Here is a 23,924-nt window from a genome sequence, read left to right as displayed (position 1 = left end):
CCTGTCCTGTGCCCTCTCTCACAAAGTCAGCCTCCAAAATCAGGGAGTCCCTTTCCATTCCTCACACAGGCCATGCTCACCCTCCCTCTGTCCCAAGTGCTACTCCTTCAGATCCAGCCATTGCTGCTGTCTTCTGTCATTCTGGGACTACCTCACTCCCTACCTCAGCTCCCTGTCCAGTCTTTGTATCTTGTTTTACTGCCTGAAGAGCATGTGTCACTCTGAACAAATCTTGTTTGCATCCCCTAATCAGAGTGTGCACAGTAACAAAACCAAGCCAGGGCCGTCCTATTCTTGGCCGTCTTGCATCCACCTCCCAACTGCTAGGACGCCAGGAGTGTGCTACCATACTGAGTCTTCTCATATTTGTTCTGTGTATAGGACCACACACATAATTCTCAGTCCCAGAAGGGAGTCCATTGGCATACTGTACCACTGCCCAAATGTCTGCATGGGTGACAGAGCCTATGAAGCAATAATTATTACACTGAAAATTGGAATTAATGACTAGCTTGCCAATATGGAGTCAGGTATGGAGAGCGGTCAAGTATAAACCCTGTTGTAGGCAGCTCCTAGAAGAATGCTTTCTCCCTTTTTGTTTTCTATGCTGGGTATTGAACCCAGCCTCACACATGCTAAGCTAGCTTTGTGTTATGGGACTACATCCCAGGCCTCAGGGGTTTTTTTTGTTTTTTTTTTTTGGTGTTTTGAGGCAGGGTCTCTCTGTATAACAGTTCTGGCTGTCCTTGAACTTGCTCTATAGACCAGGCTGGCCTTGAACTTAGAACAGATCTGCCTGCATCTGCCTCCTGAGTGTTGGGATTAAAGGTGTAGTTGGGGCTAGGTTTTTGAGGCAGGGTCTCAGTATAGGATGCACAGGCTGTCCTGGCCTTCCTCATGTTGCCTGCCAGCCAAGATGTTGCTCCTAACCCCAGTACGTACTGGGACTCCTCCCTGACTGTTACAGTTTTTCATGTCTGTGTCAGGGGTTCAAACTCAGGTCTTCATGATTTCTCAGCAAGTGCTCTTAACCTTAGCTGTCACTCCAGATCCTTGGTTCTTCTTGTCTTGAGATGCAGTCTCACGTAGTCCAGGCTGGCTCACATTTGGTACATAGACAAGGCTGGCTTTGAACTCTAGATCTTCCTGATTCCACCTCCCAATTGCTAGGGTGACAGGGCAAATCCTCTTACATTCATTCTTTGCATGGGACCTCACTAAAGCACCAGACAGTTAATAACAGTGGGAGGGTTGTGCAATTGGAAAGCTGAATGTGAATGCAACATGCAACTACAGATACTTACACATGAGCAAGATATATTTTTGGGGGGGGGGGCTGGGATCAAACCCAGAGCTTTATATACATAAGAGACGAATGCTTTACCACCGAGCCATTTCCTAGTCTGGAAGGAGGTTTTGGGTTTTTTTTTTTTTTTTTTTTTAGACTTATTTTATGTGTGTGAGCAATTTGCCTGCATATATGCATGGCTGGCACCTACAGAGATCAGAAGAATGCACTGGGTCTCCTGAACTGAAGTTATAGATGGTTGTGAGTTATCGTGTGTGCTGAATATTGAACTCAGTTCTTCTGGAGGAACAATTTTATTAACTGCTGAGTCATCTCTCCAGCCCATCATCATCATCATCATATCTTGCCCTTGAACCCCCTCCCTCCCCCACAGCTGGGATGTCTTGAGGGTTGAAGGGGTTTTGCTCATTTGGGATTTGATACAGAGAATCATGTTGCCCAGGCTGGCCTCTAACTGGCTGTGTATCTGCATCTAACACCATATCTGCTTTTTAGCGATTCTGGATCAGGCCCAGGGTTTCTTGCATGCTGGGCAAGCACTCTACTCACTGAGCAACATCCCAAGCCCAGGGAAAGCTGTTTCTTAATTGGAACTGGTTATACAGCTATGTTCATTTTGTGAGAATTCCCAGGGCTGTACATTTCTGAATGTGCCCTACTCTGAATGTACTTATGCTGAATCACACAAAATTGGCATTTTTATACATGAAAAGTGGGTGGATACTGGCAGTCACATATGGTCCAACTTACACATTATACTTCAGTAAAAAAGATTAGAAAATCCTGCCTAGCCGAACAGCTTTCTATAAAAACTGATTTTGAGTAAATCAGGTTTGATCTCCGTGGGGCTCCTTGGCAAGTGGCCAACAGGTCAATGTAAAATCATCCCTGGGGTCCAAAGCTTTTGACTCTACTAAAGTCCCCCTCCTCACTCTGGTGACATGGCTCAAATCTAGTGAAGGAGGACAGAGCATCCTATGTATATAACTTGCTTGCCACGCCCAAGGTGTCCAGGGGCCCAGAACATACAGAGACTGCTTGGGGTTACTAGACTTAAACTCTTGATTTGGCATTGTGAGGCTCCTGACTAACCCTGGACACCTTTACTCCCAATACTAGGAAGGCAGAGACAGGTAGACAGCCTGGTCTACAAAACCAGGAGTGTTTAAAGTCAATCACACTGGTCTTGAACTCCAACTCCAGGTACCACTATTGAACCAGGCTATCCACTAACTCTCAATCTTCCTGGCTCAGTATCCCAAGACTTGGGATTACAGACAATGTGCCACCATGCCTAATATCACACTGTCAGAACTGTCCTTCGCATCCCAGTCTGGCCTGCATTCTGGTGTTCTGGGCCAGGGACAAGTTCCCAGACCCCCAGGCTGTGCCCCTTCACTGCATTCTGTACCTTGTATGCAACACTGAAATTAACTGTGATTACACCATTCTTTGACCAATGAATGACTTGTTTAATGTCTCTCCCCTATTTAACTATTCCAGTAGTAGTTGCAGGCACAGGTGCTGTTTGCATAGGGGCCTCTGCTTCTGTTGCTTACAATTTGAGCAAAGCTGGAGAAATGTCCATTTCACACAAAAAATGTGGGCAATGGAAATTACTATGTGTTACTCCATCCTGTTACTCTCTGTTCACCACTGAGTATAGGCTCCGTAAGGGCAGAATAGTGTCTGACCCTTCTAGCCTGCCACTTTAGCACCTGGTAGTATGCTTGATCTAAATATTGTAATTTTAATGGAATTCATACATACATGATTCCTCGGGCTTCTTAGCTCTTTCTTCTTTTTGAGATAGGCTCCCATGTACATACCCAGACTGCCTCAAAATCACAGTCATTCTCTTGCCTCAGCATATCCAGGGCTAAGAGTGCCAGGACTAAAGGGATGTGTCACAATGGCAGCCCCCTCCCTTCTTTTCTGCACTTGGGGGTGAACCTAGGGCTGCATGCTCTACAACTAAACTGTATCCCAGCTATGCCTCAATTTTTATCTGAAGACAGCATTCTCTAAGTTGCCCAAGCTGGCCTTGAAATCACCCCATAGCTCAATCAGGATTTGGATTTGCAGTCTTTCCACTTTTAGCCTCCTTCCTAGTTGGGATTACAATACCATATCAGTAACCTTGGCCAGGATACAGTTTTCCAAAGAAACATTTCAGGGTCTGGGGATGTAGATCTGTGGTAGAGATCTCACTGATTATATGCAAGTTCAGGGTTCGATCTCCTCAGCACCACACACACACACACACACACACACACACACACACACACACACACACACACGCACACGCACACGCACACACGTTTTAAAGAAATATAGCTGAAACCAGGCAGCAGTGGCACATGCCTTTCATTCCAGCACTAGGGAAGACAGAGGTTGGTGGATTTCTGAGTTAGAGGCCAGTCTGGTCTACAAAGTAAGTTCCAGAACAGTCAGTGCTGTTACACAGAGAAACAATGTCTTGAAAAAACAAACAAATAAATAAAGTTGAGCATGGTGGTACATGTCAATGAGTTGAGGCAGAAAGATTCAGAGTTGGGAGACTAACCTGGGCTACACAATAAAAGACTCACAAAAACAAAAGCAAACGCCAATGGGGAAAAGAAAGAAAGAAAGAAAGAAAAAGAATGAAAAAGTATAAGAGTGAAAACAGGGTGAGCATTGGAGCAGCAAACAGTAATTATTCCATAAATGTCTGACACTGAATTGCAGCTGTTGCCTCTCTTCCCTCTTCATATATATCTCTTCCTGGATTCTTGACAAAAGAGCAAAATTCAGAACTGAAGCCATTCCAGGGTCCTGTCTACCATCCGGAGGTGATGAACTAACTGTATTTGTACCAGCCCTGGGTGGAGAGACTGTCATCAGCATAGGCAGGCCAAATGGTTGTTACAATCTGATGCTAGCAAAACAAACAAATAAACAAAAAACTCAATAAAAACAACGTTATCCCAGGGGAAACCACTGAGCATTTTGGAATGAGCAATCAGTTGACTCAGGACAAAACTCAGGCACAAGCATAGCCTACCAGCTGCCCAATTGTAAATGTGAGGTCTTCTACCTTCTTAAAAAAACAAATGTTTTGATTCCCCTTCCATTCTGTCTCCTTGCTCCCCCAAACCTCAGCCCCAGGCCTGCAGTTAAGTTAAATCAGGGTGTTACACCTGCTTAACATCACTCATCCTTGCTCATCAAGTTGCCCATGTGCGAGGCTTTTGCCTTGTGTGGTGGAACCTCCACCCATGATGCCTCTGCTTAACACATATTCTACCCTTCCTTGGACTCACTGTTCATCCTTCAGTTGTAATTCAAAAGCACGGGCTCCTTTCTGAGACATTTCCTGATACCCAAATTGAAATCTGCCACCCATAGGGCTAAGGAAGATGGCTCATCTTGTAAAATACTTGCTTTGTGTGCTGACTTGTTTTATGTCAACTCGACACAGGCTAGAGTCATTTGAAAGGCAGGAGTCTCAATTGAGAAAAGGCCTCTGAAAGGTAAGGCCTGCGGACACATAGCTAATTTTTTCTTAACTAAAAAAAAAAAAAAAAAAAAAAAAAAAAAAAGATTGAAATGATTGATAGGGTAGGGCCCAGCTCGTTGTGGATGGCTCCAGGCCTGGGCTGGTGGTCCTGGGTTCTATAAGGAAGCAGGCTGAGCAAGCCATGACAAGCAAACCAGGAAGCAGCATCCTCCATTGCCTCTGCATCAGCTCCTGCCTCTAGGTTCCTGACCTGTTTGAGTTCCTGCCTTGGCTTCCTTCAGGGGACTGTGACTCAGGACTTTAAGTCTTTAAATAAACCCTTTCCTCCCCAAGCTACTTTTGTCATGGTGTCTCATCACAGCAACAGGAACCCTAACTAAGGCACTCTGCAAGCAAGAAGAGCTAAGTCTGGATCTCCAGAATCCACATTAAAAAAAAAAAAAAAAAAAAAAAGTCTGTAATCTGGGGAGGCAGAAACAGGAGGATCCTTGGGACTTGCTACTCACCCAGTCTAGCTATGCAGTGAGCTCCAGGTTGATTTCAGAGAGAAATCCCCTTTCAAAAACCAAAGTGAGAGGCTGGAGAGATGGCTCAGTTAAGAGCACCTGCTGCTTTTGTAGAGGAACCAGGTTCCATTCATATCATCCACATGGGAACTGACAACCATCTGTCACTCCACTCCCAAAACCACATTCTGACCTCCAAAAGCATGCATGCACATAGTTTACATACACTTATGCAGGCAAAGCAGTCACACACATTAAAAAAAAAAAATAAATTCTTCTAAGGAGTTGGAAGAGGAAACTCAACAGGACTTCTGTTCTCCACATGGACATGCCGCCTCCACATAATGTACATTCAAACATATCTCCCCTTTGCATGCCTCATTTTCATGATGTCCGAGAGGGGCTGACTTCTCTCTCTGAGCACTTGCCTCAGACTGCACTCATTTTGTCTGTCTCCTAAAAGACTGAGTGAGCTTCACAACGGCAAGGAGGGACATCTGTCCCCCATGAGCTCCAATCACCGCAAACAGAGCACTGAATTCCTCCTCAAAACTTCGGTTGCGATCGAACAGAAACTGGGGTGGGGAACGACGACGACACTGGAGCTTCTCCCACACCCCACCTTGGGCTGGGCATTCTCCTTCCCCAAGACCGGGTCGCCGAGTGGAATTCTGTCTTTTGGCTAATTCTTTCAATGAAGGAAACAGGACTATGTCCCTTCCCCTAACATCCTCCACAGTTTAAAAAAAAAAAAAAATGTAGTCATTTATTCCCATCCTTGTAACTGAGCAAAGACCATGAATGAACACCAGCTGGAAAAAGTGTCATTGTTTAACTGCTTAAATGACCACGTTTTTAGAATCGATGGTGCAGAGGGGATTGGTCTCAAGATAGAGAGAATTGGGCTGCAAACCTTGAAATTTAGCCCAATTTACTAGCCCTTCTGTTCACCAGATGAAAGAGCTTTGGCTTCAATTTGCAGATCTGACAAATGGGAGGGCATAGTGATAAATACACAGGGAAAACCTTGAGTTCTCTCTCCTTGGCTTTGGGTGGAGTTTTTGTCCCAGAAAGGAAGCTGAAGCTCCGTGGGAGTCTGTTCTAGCCCCAGGAACTGAGTAAGTAAGTAATCACGGAGATGTGAGTCCGAGTTGTGAGAAGGCATTTTACGTTAGGACACAGTGACCTTGAGTTCTGGTCTGAACAGCTTGTGATGGAGTACAAGCCCCAGGCCAGACCTCACCCGTAGGATGAGTCTTTCAATTGGTTCCTCCGACAACAGCCAAGCGCAGCCCCATGATGGCGTAGGAAGGAAAAAAAAAAAAAAAAAAAAAAAAAAAACCAGCCTCACAACCCATGAAGGCCAAACACCAGCAAGATACACCTTGCTGGGGATCCAGACTGACAGTTGGCTCTTATTGCATCAAAACCACCCCTACTCCAGGCTCCCCGGTTGCTGGGCGGAGCTGGGCCTGATGCTGGAGCACCCGACCTGAGGAGTCAGGCCTAATGGAGGGGCTTCTCTTTTCACTGGCTTGGGCCGCCCTCACCCCCTCCGGCAAGTAAAGGCTCTCGGGTCATTTCCATTCACTCTGAGGCTCAAGAGTCCTGTTATTTAATACCGTGGCCACCCTGGCAGCATCCTGCCGAGGCCTGCTCCACCCATCCACCTGGCCAGTTCACTACTGCTCCCTTTTCTTTTTAGGGGAGTGACAAGGAAAAGCATTCGGAAAACTGCCTTCTGCAACAAAAGGCACAGGGCCGCAAGATTACAAAGGGTAGCGTCTTCTGAGGACTATAAGACCAGGGCGCGAGTAGTGAAGGGGGCACCTAGCCAGGGCAGCAAAGGGCGGGCGGAAGCCCGGGGCACTGCGGACATTACTCTGGGGCGGGAGAGAGGCGGGGTTGAGACCTCTGGCTGAGTGGACATAATCGCCCCGGGGGGTACTGGAGCCGGAAGAGGTCTCGGCCCAGATACTGTCCACACCCAAGAAATAGGAGGAGGAGTGGTCTGCACTTAGCCAGACTCACTCAGCAACCCCCACCCTGCCCTTCTTTGAAATAAACAAAAGACATTTTCTTAATTTTTGGCAAATGCGGATTGAAGGCCCCTGCCCCCCGACGTCCCCAGGCGCCACTGGTCTTGAAAAGGAGAAGGTTCCCAGTAGGGGTCCTCTCGCTCCCCCTCCCCATCGCCTGCGGCGAAAAGAGATTCGCTGCTCGAGGTGTGGCCTCCCCCACCCTTCTCAGGCCAGAATCCGGAGGCCGCAGCGCCCCCCACCCTCTAGTCACACTGATGGTTCCAGCCCAAACTCGCAGTGGCGTGAAGGTGGCCTTTACCTCCTCTCGCAGGCTGGGAGGAGGGTACAACCCACGCAGCTGAGCCAGCTGCAGCAGTCGCCGCCGCCCTCCATTCATTAAAAAGAAGGGGAAAAAAAAAGGAACAACAACCTCCACCCGTCTTTGTAAAAGAACGACAGCCTCTGGAGGAGCAACACCCGGCCCCAGCAATCACGGGTTAAGCTCTTTTCCGGCCCCCCATTCATAAAAAAAAAAAAAAAAACCGTAGCGCATGCGCGCACGGGGGCGCTTGTGCCCACCCATTCATAGAATCGCGGGCAGCGCGCGTGCGCAGTGTAGCTCTCTGCCCTCCCATTCATAAAAAAGCCATTTTCCCAGGCAAGGGTTGCAACATCGCCGCCGAGGCAGCGAGCAGAGCTGACAGCAGCGGAGCGGGCGCTGCAGGATTCAGGGAGCCTTGCCGGCTCCTCTGACTGGCGTCTGCGAGTACAACAGCGGCTGACCCACTCGGGCTTGGGGATTTACACAGACGTGGAGCGATGCTTGTGACTCTGCAGCTCCCCAAAGTAAGTCCATAGCCGGTTTGGAGATCCGAAAGTACCCCTTTCGTGCCGTGACGCGGCTCCATTCGGGCTGGGGCCAATGGTACGCTATTTCGAGCCTCCTCGGTGTTCCTTCCCTCGGTCTGCGCCTCCGAGTCCCTGCGGTACGCCGCAGCTACCAGACGCGCCTGGCCGGCACGGCGCTAAGGGTGTTCGCTCGCTGCCTGGCACTGCCGTTGCTGACCCTGGGCATTGCCAAGTCGGGCTTCCGCGCTCTGTGCGACTCTAGAAATCTTGTTCGTGTCAGCGGAGTTTGCCTTTGGCCTGGCCTCTTTCTTTTGCCACTATTCTCCTTATGCCCTGGAACCCGCTGCTACAGGCTCTTTAGAGCGACCGCTTGGGATTTGGGGGCTCCCTACGTTTGGGCGGTTCGCCCACCTCCGGGCTCCGTGCCCACGGTGCCAGCTATGCCGTGGGTCTTCCCACCCCTTCTTCAAGGGCCTATGCTCGACGTAGTTATTTCTTTTCCCGATTCCGAGCGGTGGCGGACTAGATTTCCTCTCCTTATGCTTCCCCACTGGATGGTCAACGTGGGGCCGGCCAAGGACTGAGCTTTTCTGCTCCATCTCCTTGGCGAGGAGGTTCCAGACAGTCTGACCTTTGCTCGGCTGCCTCATTTTATGCTGTACGATTGCCTTGCCTCTTAATCCCCTAGCTTCTTCTGGGCCCGAGGCTCCTTGGCCACCCTATGCCCCCCTATCCTCAGACATCGATCTTTGCCAGGTCCCAGAGCCCCTGGGCCTCTCACTGAGACTGTGGTGGGGGCTGAAGGTGCGTTTACATAACGCCGGGCGTGTGGGAGCTGGAGGAAGAGGTTGCATGCGTAGGAAAGATAAGGTGCCCACTTTTCCTCCTTGTTGGTTCCAGACTTGACAACACGGAGAATAGAGGAGAGAAACGGTATGTTCTGAAAAATTTGGAGTCGCCAGGGCCACGGGGGCATTGAGGGGGGTAAGGGGGAGGACGGGCTTGGCCAACCCAGGCAGCTGGAGCTTGGCTCCATCACTGGGGCCACGGCTGTGCCCAATTCCTTCTCCAAGCAGGCGATCAAAAAGCATTTACAGTAGCTGCTCTTGGGCAAGAAGACGGTTTCTCAATTATTCTGATTGGGGGTTGTGGGCAGAGAAGGAGAGAGACAGAAAGATGGTTGCATGACTTGACTGGGCTGAGGGATGGAGTTCTAGGCGACTTGGGCTGGAGGGGATTGCATGCAGAATAGATGGGAAAGCTGCTGGCTTGGGCATCCATATTGTCAGGCCTGGCTCAGGGCAGAAGGCCTCCTACTGCGCAGGGAGGCTCCCCGGAACCCTGTGACGCTGCAAGCAAAAGATAGATTCCTTGGGGTCCTCAGACGCAATGGCATTTCGTTTTAATGTCACCAAACAGTGGCGTGATTCTCCTTTTTTGAGAAGAGGCAAGAGAACCTGGGGAGGGCAGGAGCTAGGGGGCATCCCCTTTGTAGCTGACCAGTGCTGCAGCCTTCCTGACAGGCCTGTACCCGGTACAAAGCTGGAAGGTGAGACGTAGAGCAGTTGGGAAATAGGGGTTTATCAATCTCTTAATAAGTTCCGTCTGGCCTAAGGCCCTACCCAATATTGCACCGCTGGATTTCACAATGTTTGGAGTTCTTCAGGTCTTAACACAAATGGAGCACAAACACCGGAGACTTTTTGCTTCTAACCCCACTTCAGTGCCAGCGTGGATGGGTCGTCACAGGGAAGACTGCAGTTGCTCAGGCTCTTTTCTCTGAAAGAAGCAGTAGGGTTGACACCCAGAGATTGCATTTCCTATTTCCAGTTTTTTGGGAGGGTCCCTTTGGCTCCAGGAAAACCCTCCCCGGGCTACATTGAGCAGGTGAACTGTTTAGATTGCTAAAATCTGGGCGGACAACTAGATTGAGGGAGGCTTTAATGAAGTCCTTGGTCCATCTGGAATTATAGACCTGAGTTCAGAAGTTTTGTCTGGGGTAGCCATGCCCTCTTGCTGGATCCCACAACCTTTCCCATGTTTCCCTCTGAAATGGTCATCTCACCATAGCTTTAGTTCAGGCTGGTGGGAGGAGACAAGATTCATTGAGGGCAATGGGAGGCTGGGCATCCACCCGTTCCCTTTGCCTGTATCACGTTCCAGAATTGGCAATTTGGAAATCACCCTTTGCCCAGTTTATACCTCTTTTTTCACTATCTTGTGAACTTAGCACTATATGTGCCCAGAGGTTTGGCTGACTTTCTAAAACAACAGAAAACAAATGAAGGCAAATAAGTGATCCAAAATGAAGAGAGACAACCCCCATTAACACTTTAGTAAGTGGCTTTTGCAATGTGTCGCTCTTTGAACCATAAATAAGGACGTCAAATTCCAGTCCCCTGGCCCTGTTTTGGACTTCTGTAACATTTTAAATTACTTTAGTTTTGAGGCAGGGTCTCCTCAGGTATCCCTGACTGTCCTGGAACTTAGTCTGTAGACAAGGCTGGCCTTGAACTCAAAGAGATTCACCTGTCTGTGCCTCCCAAGTGTTGGGATTAAAGATTTGTGAGGCTGTGCCCACCTAACATTTTTCAGGTTTAATTTGGTTCTGAATCTAGGGTGTCTGTCCTGGTAGAACCAAGAAAAGAAGGGAATGGAAGTTTCATGTGCCTAGTTGAGGGAAAATTCCTTCCATCTGCTCAATTTACTAGGATATTTGGGGGAATGTAGACCAAACAGGGTTTGTTTGCTATCTGGCTTGCTTGTTGTGAAACAAGGTCTTGTCCTGTAGGCACAGGCTAATCCTGAACTCTTAAAAATTTATTTTAATTATGTATATGTATGTATATAAATAAATCATGTGTGCATGTGTACCTCCATGTGAATGCAATTAACCCACTGAAGTCAGGCATTGGATGCCCTTGGAGCTGGAGTTAGAAGCTAAAGTTTGCTAGAAACTAACTGAACTCAAGTCCTCTGGAAGACCAGTATGCCCTAACCACTAAGCCATCTTTCCATCCCCATAACCTTGGTATTTTTGTTTTGTCTTGAGACAGGGTTTCTCTGTGTGATAATCCTGGACTGTACTGGAACTCAATTTTGTAGGACAGGCTGGCCTCAAACTCAGAGTGCCACTTGATTGCTGGGATTAAAGGCATGTGCCACCACCAACCTGCAGCCTTGAATTTCTTAATTTTCCTGACTCCTGTGATCCTGAGTGCTAGGTTTACAGATGTGCCACCTTGCTGAGCTATGACAGGGTTTTTGTTCTATTTTGTTTTTTGAGACTAGGTCTTGGCTGGCCTAAAACTCAACCATGGAGACAAGTTGGCCTCTAGCTTGGAGCAATCCTCCGGCCTCTGCCTCTGGAAATGTTGGCATTACAACCAGGCTTCATCGTGTCCGGTTTACAACAAAAAAGTTTAAATAAGAGGGATGGCAAGGACAGAGAACATAGTGGCCATGGATTTTTGTAAGGAGATAATGACTAACACTGGGGAAACTGTTACTAGTCCTTTCAGACTAGGCACATGGTGAACAGATTCTCCAGGAGACCGAGGGATTAGGTGCAGTCAGTAGGGCTGCTAGTGCGTGGCTAGGGCTGAGGCAAGTTCATTGTTAACCTTGTACTCTCAGGAGGAAGCTCTAGTTTTAAGGACCTTTTGAATAAAAGGCACAGGAAGTACAGGGTACTGTGTGTTTAAAAGAAGGAGGCTACCCTGCAGATCTAGACAGCTGACTAGGTTAGAGAATGTCATGTCCATGACATGTGGCCAAGCTTAAGAGGCCCCTCCGTTCAGCTGTGATGGGGGTTGTTCTTCCCAAGGAAGAGCCTCCAGTCGGTGGAGGAAGAGAGGAAGCAAGGCACTGTAGGGACACAGATGTTCTAGGTCTAGTGGAGGAGGGGAGGGGCCCTGGGGCAGGTGGCCAGTTGCAGAAGAGCAGTTTTTCCTTGTCAGTCTGTTTCTGGCTGGGAAAGGGGGAAGTCATTTCCTGCTCCATCCCAAGAGTAAGCTAAAAATCTATTGTCAGTTCTGTCTCTTGGTGGAGGTTAGGGAGACAATAAGACCATCTTGATGACATCTAAAAAGAAGCCTTTCAAGGGGATGGGGGTCTGCAGGTCTCTGGTCACATTCCATACTTCGGCATTGGCCAGTTCATGAACAGCTTAGCAGGCTCCCATCTATTGCCCTTTGTTCGTGGCATGACTTCCGATTGCTCTTAACGGGGTACTGGGCAGACAGAGCTGGTAAGGGTGTATCCTCAAATTCAGCTGCCCAGAGGCATTCTTCTTCCTTCACTGGGTCTTCACAAATTGGCTTTCCCCATAAGGGGTGCAGGATAGTGTCCTTAGCTTTCCCTACCCCCTTTCCTTAAGGGTCTTATTAAAAGCAGTAAGTCATCACCTGGCTATAGCTTAATTAACTAAACTGGGTTAGTGTCACAGAGGACCAGGCAATAATGTTGCAGAGGGGTGGCTAGGTTCTCGGGCAGCCTAAAGACCTTTATTCTGAGTTGTTTAAAGGGCTAAACAAAACCTTCTGTAGAGAAGAACCTGCTGAGACTGAAATGGCAGCACAGAAACTGCCCATTCATTACAGAGCTTCTTGTCAGTTCATCATTCGCTGACTTGTAAATCTTAAAGTGCAACCAGCAGCTTTTCCCAGCTCCCCTTCCTAGGGTAAATCAAGGGAAGGGTGGCCAGATGGTGTGGACATTAAATCTTACCTTCTTTTCATGCAGCCTGTGCCCAATTCCCACCCTACAAGGTACAGTGGCAGTGAGGGTCAGGACAGGCAGCTCTGAGCTGCCACACTCAGCGGCAGCAGATCAAGGGACTGATGGGAAAGGGGTGGGGTGGGTAGGTAACTGGCTGAGTCATCAGCATCTCCTAGTGCCTGGCTCTCTCCCTCGTCTCCCTCCCCTCCGCACCTGCACTGGAAACTATCATCAGAGATGCCACAGGAACCCCAGAGTTGAACCTGATAGGTGAGGAGGAAGGAAAATCCCTTTCACACCAGGCTTGCCTTTTCCCTTGGGGACTGTTATAGTGGAATTCTGTAAGGGAGACCCACTGGGGTAAAAGATGAAAACACATAGTAAAAGAGGGGCGAAGGGACAGAAAGGATAGCTCAAAAAAACCTGTTTGGGGTCATTTATCAGTTGATTGGGTTAGTTTCTGAACCTCTCCCCACCCCCACTAATGGGCGGGGGTTGGGCTATTTAAGGACCCGTGGCTACTACACTTTTCCATGGATCCCCCTAGAGTAGGGAAGGGTTCCACAAGTCATTGTCAGCTAGAGCTCCGTGTCTGCTTCAGCCATAGGGTCACATGACTAGAGACTGCTCTGCCCATGATCTTTGTGCTTTAAAGTGCCACCCACCGCCGCCATCCCCCCCCTCCCCCGTGTGTGTGTGTGTGTGTGTGTGTGTGTAAGTAAAACTGTGCGTATGCACATCTGTATGTATGTATCCCATATTCATACCTGGTGTTTTTGGAGACCAGAAGAGGTCTCCAAAATTCAATGAAGTTTCCCAGAATTGGAGATGTACATGATTTGTGAGCCACCATGTAAGTGTTGGATACTAAACACAGGACTTGCTAAGAACAGCAAGTGCTCTTAATTAGGGACTGTTTCTCCATTCCCTCTGCCTTATTATTGGGTGGAGATGGGCATGGGGTCTTTCCCTGGACTCAGTGATAACCTAATGGTGTGACTGGCCTGTCAGCTGTGAGCATCCTCCTGTTCCCACTTCACTACACTGGGGTTACAGATGTGACAAATGTGGCTTTGGGGATCAGAACTTAGGGCTTCCTGCTTGGGTGGCAAGCACTGTGCTGACCAGACATCTCCCCAGCCCTGTGCTTTCATCTCTAACTCCAGAATGGGAACTATTCCCTAAGGTGATGATGAGGATTAAACGAGGAAATAAATCACTGAGTGCAGCAGAGGTCCTGGCACCAAGTGTCCCATAAATATTAGTCACTTCTAGTAATTAACTATAGGTATTCTTGTTACCACTGTTGTTATTATTGGAGGGGAGGTGAAAGTTCTTTCTTATGCTAATCATTTAGCTGGGGAGTGCTTCCTAGGCTAAGTGCCGCTTGGCTTCATTTCCATCCGGATTCTTCCAAATTGACCATCAAGCTTTTCCCAACAGCTTACTAAGGCAAAGCCTCCTATCCCATTTATATTATATAAATCTCTTCCTTCCTTGGAAGAGAAGCAGAGGTGCCTATTAAAGTGCACTTAACACCTGCAAGGATGCACAAACTGGGGGGTGGGAATGTCCTAGGGTGGAGACTGATCTTGGAAACAGAACTCAGACTTGGGTTTTTGCTGGGCAGGGAGTAAACCTGGAGCTGTACTGAGGGGTTATCAAACAGGCATTTTAGGAAGCTGGTTTTCTTTCTCAGCCACATCAATTCAGCAGAGGCGCACGAGGCTCAGGCAGGCCTAAGCAAGTGTGAACAGTGGCTCTCTGAGCCAGCCATTGGGTTTTGCTGAGATGGTGGGGAGATGCCTTTGAAACATGTCTTCTAGAACCAAATGTCAGATGTTCATGGCCTGAGAGCTGAGTCATTGGGGGCCAAGATCCCATACTCTCTAGGCTGGCCTCATCTGCCAGCCCAGATGTTGACAGCTGCCATCTGGAGGGTGATGGGAGCCTGTGGATGGCAGTAGCTTCACTGCTGCAAACTGGCTTGCTGACGGGGCTTTTGCATGATTGAAGAGGCTGCTTACGGATTCCAGGGCCTGTTAAACATCCTTGAAAGTTGCCTAGTGCATTTTGCTTAATCTGCAAGAAATGAAGCTTTTTTTTTTTTTTAAGAGTCTGGGTAACCTGCTTGGCAAAGCAGAGTGGGCAATCAGTTTACCTTTCCCTTCTGCAGATTAGCTTGTTCAGCCCTAGACTTGATCTTGAGATACAACACTAGCTGTAAGGGCCAATATATAGCTACTTGAGGCTTCCAGGGGCATTTTGTTGGCAGAAACTCCCAATCTAGGCTTTTTTTTATCATTGTCTAAGGAGGAAGGTTCTGGTTGAGACGCTCCTTGCCTAGCACGAGAGTCTTTCATCTGTGACACTGTTTTTACCAAAGACCCCAGAACTAGAATCTGGGGTTTCTAACTTAACTGACCATTTGATGCCCCCAAACTTAGCACTTTCTAGAGGCCAGGCCTTGGGAACCTCCTTGGAACAAGTGTGTTAGCTGAAAGGTAGCATTCTTGCAGAGCTGCATTCCACGATGCTTCTGCCCAGCCCTGACCATGGCACTTCACATGACACTGCCTTGATGAGGGAAAACCTAGCGGCCTGATAGTCATTTGTTTAATGGTAGCAATTGGGAAACTAAGGAATGAGGACTTCCATAGCCCATCCTGGGCTATATCATACTAAGTTTCAGACCTATCTAAAATGTGAGATCTTGTCTCAAAAAAAAAAAAAAGTTCTGATTTCACCAGCGAGAACTCTGACCCCCGCCCCTATGTAGCCTTTATTCAAGACAGACAGGGAAATAGTATATAAAGACACACCTGGGCCAGGTGATGGTGGCTCATACCTTTAGTCCCAGCACTTGGGAGGCAGAGGCAGGCAGATCTCAGTGAGTTCTAGGGCAGTCTGGTCTATAGAGGGAGTTCCAGGACAGCCATGACTGTTACACAGAGAAACCCTGTCTCGAAAAAAAGTACCAGTGGGGTCAATAGTGCCCTGTGAATGGGAACTGTCTGGTGACTGAATGTTGACCCTTATAGGAAAGATTTCTTTTTTTGCATTTAGCAGCATAGAGGTTGTGCAGGCTAATGCAGTAGATACCTTTCTATCCCTTTGGTGAACTTTCTATTTATTTCTGTTTATTTCATTCAGACTAGAAGCATCCAAGAAAACGCTTCAGCTATTTATAACCAAACCCTTACCTCCAAGCAGGGGCAAGTATAATTGTGAGTTCCCATCAGCCTCCCCTCCTCCACCACAAACACTGTACCATAGTCTTACTTCCAGGGAGCCAGTTGTCATTCTTCTGTGATACTGACATGGACTAACAGTCTCAGCAAGGGGGGTAAACGGAACTAAAAACCTACTTCACATCCCCTTGGCAACACCTTTGATGCAAGATAAACTTATTTGAGAGACAGGAGCTGTCATTAGTATCTTGAAAAGGCATTTACCAGAAACACCACCCTTGACACACACAAGCTCAGTGTCTTGTCTTTATGAAGGCCCTCTTCCCTCGCCCCATCCTGCCCGCCCCTAGTCCCTTGAAGTTCTTTGTGGAATCTTCCCAGAGTGTAATCTTTCCTTTGGATTCCAAATTGTGTCTCCTTTGAGCAGAGGTCTTGGCCTTCTGCTGCTATTTCTTTAAATTGATCTCCATCCGAATTCCAAATGTAAAGGTCAGCAGGCAAGGAAATGGCACTTCTAATAGAAAACAATGTGCACTTTCTAAATTTGAACCAAGCTGTTTCCGCTCTTTGATTTAAGTGACTTCCTGGGTTTCCGTGTCAGGCGCTGCAGTTGAATCTCTGGCCGGATGCCAACTTAAAATTGCACTCTCTCAGTGAAATTAGAAACTGATCCAGGGTTGCCTTAGCTATTCTAGTAAATAGCATTTAGTCTGAATGTTCAGCTCAGCACTTGGAAATGGGTGATGTGAGTGCCCCTTGAGAGGATTTCCCATGCAAGTTGGAGCTCACCTACTCCGGGCTTGTTGGCTGCTGGAGGTTGCTGCTCTTGGAAGCAGGACTAATAAATAGGTTAATGTCCTGGATGAGTGGGCATCAGATGCAGCCCTTCCTTCTCTTCTTGGTATCCAAAATGAAGGCTTTTGTTAATCCAGCTGATGGGCCCAAGGGAGCAGAGCACACAGGAGCTGTTGTATTGACACATCCATGGTCCTCAGTGCCTTGTACAGTTGGTTCCTGCAGGACCGGGAAATGCTTATGTAGGAGTCAATGGTTGTATTTTGAGGTAATGATGAATTGCTTAATGCTTTCTGTGTACTGATTGTGTGGGTACCAGGTGTGCATTTTTCTCCTTTAATCCTTGTAAGAACTCCTTTACAGCCATAAAAACTACAGTGTAAGCCAAAAGAATTCAGGTCCCAGTGTACAGCTGCAGAGGCAGGTGGATCTCTGAGTTCAAAGCTATCCCAGGTCTACACAGTGAGACCCTCCACCTTCTGACAACCCCCCTCCCCCAGCAGTGAGATGGCTCAGTTGGTACAGGTGCTTTCACAAGCCTGGGGACCTATGCTCAATCATTATCACACATTAAGGTGGAAGGAGAGAGAAGTGATTGTTTCCTGGGGAAAATTTTGTCCCCTGCCTACACATACATTAAAAAAAAGTTTTAAAGCTGTAACGTGTTCACAGCAACACTGTTAGGCCTAAGGTGTTCTTCTGTTTTTGTTTTTTGAGACGGGCTCTCACTCTTAGGTTAGTCTTATTTACACCCTGTTTCCACCTTCCAAATTCTGGGATTATAGGCATATGCTACCATGCATATGCAGTGGTGCTGATGACTAAAACAAAAACCTGTGATGCATGCTAGAAAAGCAGTCTACCACCATGTTGTACCTTGATTCAATAGCTGTTACTTCTACCATTATTACTCTCGTTATTGATCATTTAAGCCTTGGGAATTGCTAGGAAGTTCTCTGAAGGAATTTGGTTCTCATTTTACTAGGCTGCCCAGGCCTGTTAGAAGACTGAGGGGAGGGTATTCACAGACCATATATTGATGCTGGAAATTCATTTTCTTTATTTCTTCCTCTCTCCCAGGGCCCCTAGAAGCCTGTCTTACCAGTGCAGTCTAGGACCACTAGCCTCATGGAGCCACCAATCCCACAGAGCTCTGTCCCTTTGACTCCCGGCACTGTCATGGTTCAGCCCCTCCTTGACAGCCGAGTACCCCACAGCCGGCTCCAGCACCCACTTACCATCTTACCTATTGACCAGATGAAGACCAGCCACGTGGAGAATGACTACATAGACAACCCTAGCCTGGCCCCCACTGTGGGTCCCAAGCGGACCCGGGGTGGGGTCCCAGAGCTGGCCCCTACACCTGCCCGCTGTGACCAGGATGTCACTCACCACTGGATCTCCTTCAGCGGTCGCCCCAGCTCTGTAAGCAGCAGCAGCAGCACCTCTTCAGACCAGAGGCTCCTCGACCATATGGCTCCACCGCCAGTCGCTGAGCAGGCTTCCCCTAGGGCTGTGCGCCTCCAGCCCAAGGTGGTCCACTGTAAGCCGCTGGACCTCAAGGGCCCAGCAGCTCCACCAGAGCTAGACAAGCACTTCTTGCTGTGTGAGGCCTGTGGGAAGTGTAAATGCAAGGAATGTGCGTCCCCTAGGACGTTGCCCTCTTGCTGGGTCTGCAACCAGGAGTGTTTGTGCTCAGCCCAGACCCTGGTCAACTATGGCACATGCATGTGCCTGGTGCAAGGCATCTTCTACCACTGCACCAATGAGGATGATGAGGGCTCCTGCGCTGACCATCCCTGCTCCTGCTCCCGCTCCAACTGCTGCGCCCGCTGGTCCTTCATGGGCGCCCTCTCTGTGGTGCTGCCATGTCTGCTGTGCTACCTGCCAGCCACAGGCTGTGTCAAGCTGGCTCAGCGCGGCTATGACCGCCTGAGGCGCCCAGGTTGCCGCTGCAAGCACACGAACAGTGTCATCTGCAAGGCAGCCAGTGGCGACACCAAGGCCAGCAGGCCTGACAAGCCTTTCTGACGCTTTGGATGGAAACTCAACACTGCCCTTGGAAACTGGGGTCCCTCCTGCCAGTCTTCTTGAGACTGACCGGGCTCATCTGTCCTCTCTTAAACCCCAGATTGAGAAGAAAGAGGCAGAGACCACTACCACCCAGCCTAGAGCCCCCAAAAGGATGAAGATGCACTTTGGGGTTTTCATGTTCTTGAAACTTTATGTCAAGCAGCAGTGACAGCAACGGGGTGTGGCGGCTTTGGATGCGATTTTCCTATTTCAGAAGAAGGAACACCGATGTGGACACAATCCAGAAGTTCGGCTGCTCAGTGGCCTTCCCAGCCCCTCCTCTGAACCTCACCCTCCCACTTTGCCTCTGGCTCCCGCTGGAGCCCCCTGCCGGGGAGGAACAGCTGACGGAAAGTGGGATACCTCAAGGAAGACCCTCACAGCCTTGACTTCTACCTTTTGTTCCTCTGCCCATGCCTGTTGGCCTTGGCCTCTTGGGAAGGTGCACCATAGCAATTCCTGCTGTATGTACTTGCTAGCTGAGAACAAAATCAGTGGTGAGCCGGAGCCTTCCTGGGCCCACAGGATGACAGAGCCGCTGGGCAGTGTGTGTGTTCCTTCTAGCTTCAATCGCTCGCTTGGGGGTGTCCACTCATCATACCACCCTCCGGTTCTTGCCCGAGTCACAGACTGGCCTGCCTGCTGTGCGTCCTGAGCTCTCTGCTCTCTACTTAGATTCTCTGCAGAAACTTGCTGGGTTAAGAGGGCCAGGGTGACACAAGTGAGACCAAATATCATTTTGCCAATGAGTCTGAGGCTGTGGTCTCCGGATCCAGTCGTGATGTTTTTATATGTTTAATTAAATAGATGCTAATGGTGTTTAAACAATAATAATACAACAACTTGCTTCCTTTTGGGCCACCCCCAGGAAGGGCTGATTTCACAATCTGGGGGCAAGCAACCCCAAGGAGCATAATTCCCCTGCCCATCAAGAATAGCGAAGAAGAGGCCACACCTCCCATTGGCAGAATGACAGTTGAGCCGAGCTGGGGTTGGGTTTTCTTCTGATTCTGCTGCTTGCTGTCATAGCCTTTTGTGTATAGTGATGTGTCTGTCTTTATGTAAATAGAGAGAGAATGAACAGAGTCTATTTTAGTGTTAGGAGGCCCTGGTGGGGAAGTCAGAGGGAACCCAGAGAGGGTAGGGAACAATTCTCCAGGGGCTACTGGATTTGAGCCCAATTTTTGTGCGCAGCACAACCCCTGCCCCTCCCGACAGCCCCCAAAGACGTAGCAACTCTTTCACGGTGCTAAAGGTCTCAGAAAGTGCAGCACGTCCAGTGGGTAGGTACTTGTTGCATGCAAAAAGGTATAGTGTCTCTGGTCCTTACCCCCAGCTGTTGTGGGGTTTTTGTTTTGTGTGGTATTTTGTTCCCATCCCTGCCTCTTGGTGATACGAGAAATGGCCTGGGTCAGAAGAGGTGCCCCAGGTGAAATTGGGGAAGTGTTAGGCAGAAATCATGTGTGGTATTTCTGGCTCTCTGTGTGGGAGCAGAACTGCCCCCAGGAAGGAGACAAGTAGGCAGGTAGCTATGAGTGGCTTGTACCTAATGCTCTGTCTCAAGGATTCACCCCCACCCCTACTTGGAAACTAGTCGTAACACCTTATGATTTAGAATAAGTTAATTGTAACCATAGGTATTTATTGACTGGAGGAAGGGAGGGTTTTCTTTTCAGCTTTATTTATGTAGCATTTACAGGCTTGTAAAAGGCAAGTGTAAAATACTGCATCTTCATTCTCTATGGCTAATCCATACAGCTGCCCTTGCCACGGTCTCTTGCAATGTCCTTGCACATATCGGAAGGAAAGATACAAGACAAAAACACTTTCAGCCAACCACTTAACACTAACTGAATGTATTAGAAACTTACAGAAGGGGCTGCAGATGTTTTCCTCAAATGAGACATGTGGCTGGAAGCCCCCAAAAGTGATAGCGCACACGAGCACACCCTTTCTAAAAGGCCTGGGAGCTGAGCTTTGCCCAGGGTCCCTCCCTCAGTTGGTCTCCACAGAACAGTTGACCCAGTGGCAGGTTGCACTTTGGTGATCTTGGTCTGTACACCTCTGTGGACAATTGAGTTACATAATCTGTGTGTGCGCACATGCACGTGTAACACATACACACTGACCCTCTACCACACAGACCCTGTTTCCTGGCAACCCCTCCTGAACCCTGACTTTGTGTACATAGCTGTAAACACGGATTTTTGTGGGTTTTGGTTTGCTTTTTCTTTGTCCCCAACTCATTTTGGCTTGTGGGTGATGTCCACAGAACTCCCCCTCCTCCTCTCCCCCAGGAGTTTGCCTTGGGGCTTACTTACTTGGTGGTAAAGGGAAGGAGTGAAGGAAGCATCCTTTATTTCCTCAGCTCTATTGTTTTTCTCTGGCAAACACCTGCAGGCAGAAAGAACACATAAAAGTGGTGGCTTGCCTCTAGGGCCCCCACCCCCTTTGTAGGCCAGTCAATAGGCACTGAGTCTACAGGGCCTCTCTCGAACAATTTCTGAAGCTGCCTCAGATTGGTGGCTTGATATCAGCAGCTTGCTTGTCTAGGTTGTAGCTCTCTAAAATCTCCAACTGGTTCCCACTTGTAGACCTGGGGTTGGTGGCAGTTGTGCCTTGAGCTGAGGATAGTATCCATCCAAGACATTTCATAAAAAGTACCTTGGTTTCCAAATTGTGGGGAAATGCCAGCACTCCTGTGAGTATATGGGGTTTCGGTCTAGACTAGCAAAATCCTTCCAAGGTATAGTCAAGGCTCCTGAAGCCAACTGGAAGGGAACAAAGAACAGACCTCACTTTATTTTGGGTACTCCCAGCTGATGGGAGGCATCCTTGTGATGGATGCCTTTGAACTTGGGCAGTCTGCATTGGTGGGGCCCAGCTGCATCACAACCCTAAAGGGGCAATACATACCAAGTCAGTCTGGGCCAGAACCCAGACTTTGAAGCAGCATGGTCTCTAGTGTTACTCCAAGAAATAAATGTCTGAGGTGTGTGGGCAGCACAAATTTGCACTGTACAATTTACAAGAACATCGAGGCATCACCAGCCTCCTGGTTTATGGGTTTGATGAGTAAAGTTCAATGCCCTCTCTGCTCTGTAACGGTGGATATCAATCCTGTGTTTCCACTTTTGCTGTGGGTGACTGTGCTGTTTCTTACCTTGCTTTCTCTCGCTGTCCCACGGTTGGTTTCATGTTAGCAGCAGTAGAGTTGCACCCAGTTGCCCACTCCACATCCGTTTCATTAACCCCTCACTGTAGTCCCTTTTCACCCCACCACAAAAGTTACCACAGAAGGTTTCCTTTGTAAAAAATATTTATTTTGAAGCTCTATTTTAATAGTATTTATTTTAGAAAGTCTACTATTGTAAGAGTTCTTCTGTTTGTGAAGAAAAAAACAAGTTAAAAACTGAATGTACTGATCTAGAAGATATCTATAAATATATATTGTTAAATATACACGTGACTGTCATTCTCTCGTGTGTTGTGTTCCGTTACCTGACATCCTCACGCAGCAGAAGTTCCATGTTTGTCAGAACTCTAAGCCACATGAGCACAGTACACACAATGGGCTGGATGTGTAGACTGGGGAGACACTTGTCCTACCTCTAAAATCTGTGAAGAATGTTGCACTTCATAGTAAAGCTGACTGCTGCTGTCATGTGATTCAAAGTTCTTCCTGGGCCACCTGTTCTCACAGGGTGGCTGGGATTTGGGTTTTCTAATGTATTTAGATAGCCTTGCTGTATCAAAATAACATTAGCCCAGGCTAGCATTAAAAGTGTGTCATCATGCCCAACCATTGGGTCTCTTAGTAATAAAGGTGGGTAAAGAAAGCTTTAGAACTTTGAAGAGCTAGAGGTGGGGGGGAAAGAAGGACCAAACTTTTGGTCCTGGTGCCCCCAAAGTCTATAAATTCTTCAAGAAGCCAAGCAGTAAGAAGAGCTCTTAGAAGATTTCTTGGTTTTGCTCAACTAATGAGACTTCAAAGTCTTTTGACCCCTAAGGCCTCCTGTCCACTGAATACTCCAGTGCCTTCCCAAACTCAGATCATGCCTGTCTGCCTCCTGAGTACTAGGATCAAAGGTGTGTGTAACTATCCCTATGCCTGGCCTTGGTGCTCTTTGTCTTGGTTACAGTGACAGCATCTTAAGACTTATTAGTAAGATTCAATCCTGTATCTCTAAGGCTTTTGGAACACATCATGGATGTCCTGGTCATTGCCTAAAGGACACAAAGGACATTCTTCAGTGTGGTCCTGTCTACAACTGAACTTGAATACAGATAGTTTCAAGCCCTCCTTTGTCCTGACTGCAACTTGTCTCACTTTTACAGAAGTAATGCTTTGGTCCCAAGTAGTGTCCCAGGTATTTGACTCATCAAGCTCACTGTAGTTGGTCAGTTGTGGGTTTATGTTTGGAGTCTGGGGTTTTAGAGATTAATAACAAACTCTGGTTGAGGTTGCATTCTTAAAGGCCTACTCACCCAAATGGCCTTTAGGGAAAGGAGAAGCCAAGAGAATCCAGAAGAGAATAACGCAACTGCTATACTTGTCTTTCTCCATCTGGCCTTGCCCCTCCTTGGTTCCCAGTTACAAATGGCTTAGGGGTGACCCCAAAGGTCAGCACTTGCTGAGTTACTTTTTGGCTGACGCTGTTTGCTTCGAGATGCAGAAAGGGATGTTAGGGGGAATTACTGTTCATACAGAATGTAAACAGGGTTCTACAGCTGTACTTGGGGAAGTCCTACACGGAGGACCTGGAAAGTGTCCAATGACCAAATACAAAAGTTGAATCAACCGGTTTCCTGTCCACAACCACATAGTACTCTTCTTCGAAGAAGGAATGGGTTGGGCCTCAGGCTGTAGCACTCTGCCTAGCATGTGTAAGATCCTATGATCAGTCTCCAGCACTGACCCCTCCCAAAGGGCTTGATGAGGGCATCTCTGATCTCCTG

The 23,924-nt window shown here is 48.2% G+C and overlaps 1 protein-coding gene across 1 annotated transcript; it reads left to right on the top strand.

The window, feature by feature from the left end:
- The first annotated feature begins 7,980 nt into the window (after positions 1-7,980).
- Positions 7,981-22,427, top strand: Spry4 (sprouty RTK signaling antagonist 4). The gene is made up of 2 exons (XM_051200786.1): positions 7,981-8,184; positions 17,973-22,427. The coding sequence occupies exon 2, from the start codon at positions 18,021-18,023 to the stop codon at positions 18,921-18,923; it is 903 nt and encodes a 300-aa protein (XP_051056743.1). The 5' UTR covers positions 7,981-8,184; positions 17,973-18,020; the 3' UTR covers positions 18,924-22,427.
- The last annotated feature ends 1,497 nt before the right edge of the window (positions 22,428-23,924 follow it).

The sequence above is a fragment of the Phodopus roborovskii genome, unplaced genomic scaffold (genome assembly GCF_943737965.1).
Source record: "Phodopus roborovskii unplaced genomic scaffold, PHOROB, whole genome shotgun sequence".
Taxonomy (NCBI): Eukaryota; Metazoa; Chordata; class Mammalia; order Rodentia; family Cricetidae; genus Phodopus; species Phodopus roborovskii.
Note: the sequence above shows the minus strand (reverse complement) of the source record. Positions and strands in the feature narration are given on the sequence as shown.